General features: G+C 32.9%; 1 protein-coding gene and 1 pseudogene across 1 annotated transcript; both read right to left on the bottom strand.

Moving 5' to 3' along the window:
- Positions 1 to 2,992: 2,992 nt before the first annotated feature.
- Positions 2,993 to 4,242, bottom strand: LOC104699548 (large ribosomal subunit protein uL2z). Its single transcript, XM_010414871.3, has 2 exons — positions 3,672 to 4,242; positions 2,993 to 3,437 (listed from the first exon to the last, which is right to left on the bottom strand). Exons 1-2 carry the CDS (start codon positions 4,109 to 4,111, stop codon positions 3,101 to 3,103), a joined length of 777 nt encoding a protein of 258 aa, XP_010413173.1. The 5' UTR covers positions 4,112 to 4,242; the 3' UTR covers positions 2,993 to 3,100.
- A 1,431-nt stretch (positions 4,243 to 5,673) lies between these two features.
- LOC104699571 (protein SMALL AUXIN UP-REGULATED RNA 10 pseudogene) lies at positions 5,674 to 6,493 on the bottom strand (annotated as a pseudogene).
- Between the last annotated feature and the right edge of the window lie 1,672 nt (positions 6,494 to 8,165).

Genomic DNA, 8,165 nt, shown 5'->3' with positions numbered 1-8,165 from the left:
ACTATTTTCACATCTATAAATAATAGACATCACATTATTTTAAAATTTTCATTGATTTTCATTGTCTAACATAGTTTACCAAAATACAGGGTTCCCAAATTACAAATTTGCAACTTAGACGATGATAAGGACTTTTCTTCTATTTGTCTATACAATTTTGGATATGAATCTACATACTATCAATATTTGTTTATTTCTTTTTAATATTTTAATTTAATTATGCTGTAGCATTTTTAGATTTTAGTTATACTATTTAGTTAAATTTGATTTTCTTATTAGAAATTCTTGATATTTTAAAATAAAATTTTCTATATTATTCTGAGTTTTATTTTATTTTTTCAGTTAAAGATATGTAAGATCTTTATTTATTATTCCTTTTAAAATAAATATTTTAAATTTCTTATGTTGTAATATTTTTAGATTTTTTTATTTTAGTTTATATTTTATATCTATAAATTATCTAAAACTCATATATCATTGTGGTTATAATTTTTAATTCTTTTAACTATCTTTTCATTTCTGAAAATTTTATTAGGTTTGTCATAAACTCATTGCAATCGTTTATATATTTTTTCCTCAGTTTTTATTCCAAAATATTTAAGGGTGTAAGAACACATTATTAGTAGTAAAACATAGAGTAAAATTTTATAGAGCAAAAAACATACAACTTATCAATTCTCGGTTTAATTACTGGTTCGTTAAAGATTACGAGAACAAGCCTACCATACCATTATACCAAGAACAGTTTACCCTTTTTCATATAAACAAAGATTCACCAAGAGAACAAAATGAAAAGCTCAACGATAATCAAAAACTTGTGATCAAAATTTGCAAATTTATATGTATACTATAAGCTTTTGGAGAGAAAAGACAACTGATGCAGCGCATCTTTGCAACGACCACGTCCACCGATGGTCCGTGTCGTAGTCGGGCCTTCTATTGTTATTCGTTTAGGATATTACTCGTATGGGCTTTATTTAGGTTTTACGCTTTAGATTAGATTCTTAAGTATGTTAGGGTTTTATTTTATGACTTGACTTCTATTTAAGAGCCGCTAAGCTCTATTGTAAACAATTATTGATTATTGAATAAACAAGTTTTACGAGAGCTTTGTGTAAAGCCTGGAGAGGAGGACTCTCAACTCTAAGAGCTTGTGTTCTAGCCCTGCAAGGAGGACTTGCAAAACCACGTCGATATCGCTCCCGATTTCGACCCTATCCCTATTGCTTCTTCGTCAAGTTACAACATTCTAAGCAAGATATGTTCGTGAATCTGAGTTCTCTTGGAGATCTAGTGTTCTCATCCGTTATTAAGTTTCCGCTCTCTATCAACAACAAAACTTGAAACATATAAAACAGAATCAAATATGTGGTTAAAGAACCCTAGTCAGCACTGGTGGCTGAACCACGGAAGGGAACGAACCTCCTACCAGCATTGCAATAAGTTAAGACCAACCTTCTCTCAAGGAGGTGCATCACCCCTAACCATTCTAACACTACCATTGTGTTGATGATTACCCTGCTTATTCCATCTAGATCGAATTCATAGCCACATGCGTACGAACCTTAGGCCATGAGTTTCTCTTCACAATAAGGTACTATAGTGGCACACGTTACCTGCCCTGAGTATCGGCGTCTCGCTCTTCCGCCACCACCAACTTGACCAATCATAGCCCATGCAACCACTGGGGACAATCTTCTTCGAAACATGATGGCATCTTAATCATGTCAAAACATATGATTAAATTCGTCTTGTGAAACTACATAAACGTATAAACCAAATATATATCTTTGTATACTAAAAAGAGAATAATTAATCATAGAATCAGCTCAAAACCAAAATACAAACAAAAATGGACAATACTTAGGGTTCAGCCCTACGGATGAGAACTTCTCATTCACCCTCTTATAAAATAAGGAAATAAAATTTGTATACATTATAAAATTAGAAACTTAAATCGCTTTTTTATAAACCCAAACCGGTATATTAATTTCGTTTTAATTGTAAAATCTCTAACCATCTCATTTGTAAACCCAAACCGACATATAATTTCGTTTTAATTGTAAAATTTAAACCCTAACCATCTCATTTGTAAACCCAAACTGACATATAATTTTGTTCTAATTGTAAAATCTAAACCATAACCACCTCATTTGTAAACCCAAACGACATATAATTTCGTTTTAATTATAAAATCTAAACCCTAATTCGGATTTATAAACTCAAACTGATCGTTTAATTGTAAAATCTAAACCAAACCAATATTTAACTTTTTAAAAATAAAAAGTATACATAATTTGTTTCTTTATTTGTTTTGCTTTTAAATTTTAATTTGATTTATTTTTTAAATAAAATATTATATATAACATTTTGATTGGTTGAGAGAAGAGGAGGTGAATACAAAGGTAGGTTCACACCTAGGGGTGAACCTATAAATATTTTTCAACAAAAAAATTATTTTCATCAAGCATTCATGATGAGTCCATAGGTTTGCAGCACGATTAAATCAAGGTGGAAAAAAAAAAGTAATTTAAATTACTTTAATTCGGCTAGAACAGTCCCAGCCTGGTGAGATTCTCCAATCATGCTGAGTCACCACCACTTTAACGGGCCGAGACTTGTTGAGATTATCTCCAATTATTTACTACTTAAAGTCTTAAAAGTTAAAACATACAACTCAATTACCGGTTTAATTACACGGTTTACTAATATTTTCTTCCGGTTACGCTTATGTATTAAAAATTTTGCTACTTGTTTTCATATAAACAAGATTCAAAGAAGAATAAACCGAATACTTTAAAGTGTAATATCGTTGAAACAAGCACATGGGGAAAGATTTCTAGAGTGAGAAATGATAATTCAAGCTTGCATTTTAAACGTAATGCTAACATTACATAAATTTCAATATAAGCAATAGAAGAAAACGAAAAACATTGTGCAATGAAAATATGCAGTATGATGCAATAACATAAGCTTTTCGAGAGAGAGAGAATAAGGTCATAAAAATCTTTTAGGGTTTCAGAACAAGGTTCAAAACGAAACACAGACAACAAAACTTGAAACATAGAAAACTGAGAAGCAAAGTATTATGTTTATAACTCTAGTCGGCCTTGGCGGCTGAAGCAGCAGCTTGACCTCTGAGACGACCAGTCCTCCTTGCAGCAATAAGACCAACCTTCTGCCCTGGTGGTGCATCACGCCTAACAGTACTGGCGTGACCAATATGCTGATGGTTACCTCCTCCATGAGGATGCTCAACTGGATTCATAGCCACACCACGAACCTTAGGCCATGAGTTTCTCTTCACACGGTACTTGTGGTACGCGTTTCCTGCCTTGAGCATTGGCTTCTCAGTTCTTCCACCACCAGCAACTTGACCAATCATAGCCCTGCATCCACTTGGGACAATCTTCTTGGAACCAGACGGCAACTTAACCCTATCCAAACCATAACATCATGCATTAGTCACTCTGAAATAAATGACGAAATGATTCCATTAAGGGCATCATAAGCTAAAACACTAAACAATCCACAAATCTGAAATTTATATATAAGCAGTTCATCAAATCCATCAAAATCATCACAATCAACCACCAAACAATCATCAAATCTGAAAATGTTATAAGCATTTCATGAATCTTCGTTAAAAAGATTGGATAAGAGAAACAAACCTAGTAGTGTCGTTGTCAGGGTTGTGAGCGATAACAATGGCGTAATCACCAGAAGCTCTAGCGAGGACACCACGGTCACCAACGTGATGCTCAACGTTGCAGACGACGGCTCCTTCAGGGATAGATCTAAGAGGGAGAACATTTCCGACGACGAGAGTAGCTTTCTTACCGCAGTACAAGAACTGACCGGTGTACATACCTTCGGCGGCGACGAAGAGCTCCTTCTGTTTCTTGAAACGGAATGGATGACGGAAAGTGACGCGAGCGAGCGGCGCACCACGTCCTGGATCGTGGATGATCTCCGTCACGACGCCCTTTAGGTAACCATTTCTCTCGCCGAAATCGAGGCTGCGGAACTTAGCCGGACCTTTGCGGTGGTGAGTGTGGGATTTGAAGACGGAACCCGCTCCCTTACGTTGAGCTCTGATGACACGACCCATGGTGGAATGCTCTCGGCGGCGGCGACGATGTTTACAATTTTTTAGGGTTTTGAGATCCAACTTACAAAGAGTGTAAAATTCTCCCTTTTATCCTGCAACCTGACGTTTGATCAAACCCTAATGGGCCTTATGGATCTTTATTTCGATATGGGCCATTAGAAAACAAGCCTGTTGTATCTGTTTAAACGCAGACAAAAGCCCATGTTAAGAAAGATAAGTCAAATCTTCCAAACCCATCGCATTGCCATTGATGAGGGGGACTCGTTTGATTTGTTCAATCCCGTATTTAGGATTCAGATCAGACCGATTAATCTGGTTGCTGACCGGATCAAATAGGAAAATAATGAATTTATTTCACTTGCATGTGTATAATGTCAACAATAACATATGTAATGCAAAAATAACAACTCCAAAATAACATTAAACCATTCTATGGAGAAACACATAATATGGGGAAGCTAGCTTCTGAGCACACAATTTTTATATGTTACTAACCTACGGTTTGTACTTTGTCCAATCCGGATTATAATTTCAGATTAACGAGGACGCTAACCGAAATCAAAATTAGTAAAATCGCAATAATGTTTTCTTAAAACTGATTTGAACTTAAGATAAATTAATATCAAGCTGATGAATCTAGATGAAATACTATATTGTATGTATATAACAATGAGTCTTATGATACTTTGAGTTTGAGATATAGGTAATTATGATAAAATGATGATGATGATGATGATGTTATGAAACTGGATATGATTATGAAAACAATTCTAATTCGTCGATATATATCCACTAGCATCTATGATGTCAACAATAGCATATTTTAATGCAAAAAAAAAACAATTGTTTGAAGAACACATAATATGGGCAAGCTAGGTTCTGATGGGGACAATGCATTTTAAAAATTGTTATTATACATATCTCTCGTGAATATGGTATGGCGATCTAAATAATCCAGATATATGATAGTAATGTGCCTTTCAATAAAATCTATTAACATTTTATAAATAAAATAAATTTAAAAAGCTCGTGGGAGACTAGCTCATCAAAAAAAGGTGAGACTCGTCAAGTAGACTGGTATAAGTTATTAAGTTATAACGAAGGAACGAAGAAGATTAATGTGATCATGATACCATTCAACTTTGCTAGGAAGGAGGACATGATAGTTTGGCGATCTATATGTGTTCTGGTCAAGATAAACATAATGGGGACATCAAATTAGCTAATCTATATTACGGAAGATTCTTTTGGTTTTAGGTAACAACCATAAATAATACGCATATATACAAAATGTATGTGGAGGGACTGGGTTTTGGTAGGATCATAATGATCTATCATAAAAATCTGACTCAATAATTGATATTATTACACATAATCAAATCTTTTTAGAGTATTACTACTACTTGCTAAGACAACGTACATGGTAAAATAAATTAAACAAATACGGTAATTAACACTCCAACAAATAAAATACTACTTACATTAAATATAGCAATAGCAATTCTATTGAGTTGACTAAAATATCGAATGTGTTATATATTTCTATCATTATTCCATGTATATAATAGAAAAAAATCTCAACATATATTAACTATGCGGATTCATATAACACATAAACATCGTTACCACAAGTCCACAAGATGATCAATGATCATAACCAATTAATTTGTAGAGTTAACTAGCTATAATCCTCTCAAGATGATTAGTCAACCTTTTTACGTTGCCTTGAGGGAAAAAAGTCTCCCACTCCCACCCAATCCCAACTATTACAAAATATTAAGATTACTAACAAACTTAGTTTAAGAAAAAGAATGAAAAAAAACCCCAAACGGGTTAATAATGCCTAACGAAGCTTCTTAGCCATGTTCTTCCGTCTTAATCAGAAAATCCTTAAAAATGACTTGTTTGTTTCTTGTTTTTGGATTTATCTTCAAAGATCGAGCTTTATCTAAACATGGAGATAAGTGACCTGAAGAAGACTTCATCACAAGGCAAGGTTATACCCATAACATGGTTAAACCCAAACTCTTCCTCAGCTAGGCGGAGCAAAGTTTGGAACTCGGAGTGGTCGAGCCAAGAAATGGGAACGATGTACCGACTTCGGTTCTGTCCAACGTAAACCGGAAAATGACCTTTTGGCACGTCTTGAGGAAGATCATCTTCTTGGTTCTTCATCTTTCTTAGATTCGAGCATCTCTTTACCATTTGCTTGATAGATACTGTTTGAGACAACGTTGCTTTGCTCGATCTCTTTATTGCCATTGTTCTTTCTTTTCTTTTCTTCTTTTGTTTTTGGTGGATTTAGTTTTTGATTGAAGAATGATATGGATGTAAGGGGTACAATGGAGAAGTATTTATATGGACAGACAGTTTAGAAGGCTAATAAATTAATAGATTGATGATAGTTGATGCAGTCTTTTGCTATACCTTTATAAATTGGGTGGTATAGTTTTTTTTTTTTTTTTTTTTTGTCATCAAATTGGGTAGTATAGTTATTGACTATAAATAAATAGGTTTGGTTACTTATGAAGTTGACCAAATAGTGACAATAATATCATATATGTATTAAATGTATGTTACATTCAAATTTGAATGTATATATACAAGGACAAAATATCAAATTATGTTGACTAACAAATAACAATAGATAAAACTAAAAACTGTATACCTTCTTGATTTGGTTACCTTACAATTTTTTAGATCATAATTAGGTTGATTATTTATGACGTTGACCAAAATTTGTGATTAGCTAGATTTATATGTATCTCGTACCCAAAAAAATCAGAATCAACGACTAACCATTAGTAACACATGGAATGATTTTGCATTGAGATAAAAATCAATTAAAACCCACGTAAACACGTATATGTATATTTTGGGGGGAAATTTTCAATATTAATTTGTGACTTTGTGGCGAAGCATGAACCCCGTACATGGATTCGAGTTCTAGTTTCACTAGGCCTACCAAATTAAGATGGCGGGTACAATGTATTCTAGAGACTAAAGTCCGATGAAACTGAACTTCCTAAAGCTAATCACATAAATAGAAAAAATTACTAATGATATGTATATAAATCATATATGAAGAAGAAAAAACTAATTATACCAATCAAATTTCCTGTTTTGATTCATTAGAACACCTAGCTAGATTCTTTGTTTTTGTGAAAGCAAAATCATGTGAGATGTAGGAGGTGAGGGCAAATAAAACATTGAGGACTGAACCAACAAGGACAAGAGAGAGATGCAATAAAAACTGTGAAAGAATGTATACAAAACAAAGTTTGGTAGGGACTATAACATTGCCCTACAATGTCTCCTTATTGCCTTTACATACTTAGACAAATTTACAAAACAAACGTCCATTTTCTTCTCTTACGTACCTTTAAATATCATATAAATGAGCCAATGGCCCCGTTAGATACATATCTATTTAATGTACAGTTGTACATAGATTACGGACGAAGTAAAAGATGTAAGTTGTAACAAAAGTACGTACTTGACGAGATATACATATATAAGGACTCGACATAAAAGATTGCGCAAAGCCATTGTCTTTATTTTGCATATACGTACAAGTGTATTTTGTTATAATTGTACATTAATTATTGAAACGTAACAGAAATAATATTTTCATTTTCCCTCATCAAAAACAAAAAAACATAGAGGACATGTTGTTGTTGTTTTTATTTCTCTCTTCGAACAATGTCATCTAGATCTAAGACAAAACTAATCTTTAAAGTAAACATTTTATATTTTACAATAGTGACCAAAAATGTGTATCCAATAAATAGAGATTTCATTTTGTTCTACACACATGTGAGTGAATCACAACTGTTTCACTTTTTTTTTTTTTTGTATATCATTTGCAAGCCCATATTAGAGGTATTGTTTATTACCATTTTTTATACATCATCAAATATTAGGTATATAATCTTATACATTACTCTTGAGATAATTTTTTTTGTTAAAGAAAATACTCTTGACATGATGATCGTTTCTTTGTCAATTTTCATTTTGTCTTTTAATAATACATATATCCTATATAGAAAAAAGA

Source organism: Camelina sativa, chromosome 1 (genome assembly GCF_030686135.1).
Source record: "Camelina sativa cultivar CO46 ecotype springtype chromosome 1, ASM3068613v1".
NCBI lineage: Eukaryota > Viridiplantae > Streptophyta > Magnoliopsida > Brassicales > Brassicaceae > Camelina > Camelina sativa.
Note: the sequence above shows the minus strand (reverse complement) of the source record. Positions and strands in the feature narration are given on the sequence as shown.

Excerpts from the sequence above, each read along its gene's own strand:
- LOC104699548 (XM_010414871.3), bottom strand. The coding sequence starts at position 4,111 with ATGGGTCGTGTCATCAGAGCTCAACGTAAGGGAGCGGGTTCCGTCTTC. Across the intron at positions 3,438-3,671 it reads CCTGACAACGACACTACTAG|GGTTAAGTTGCCGTCTGGTT; the intron begins GTTTGTTTCTCT and ends TGGTTTGGATAG.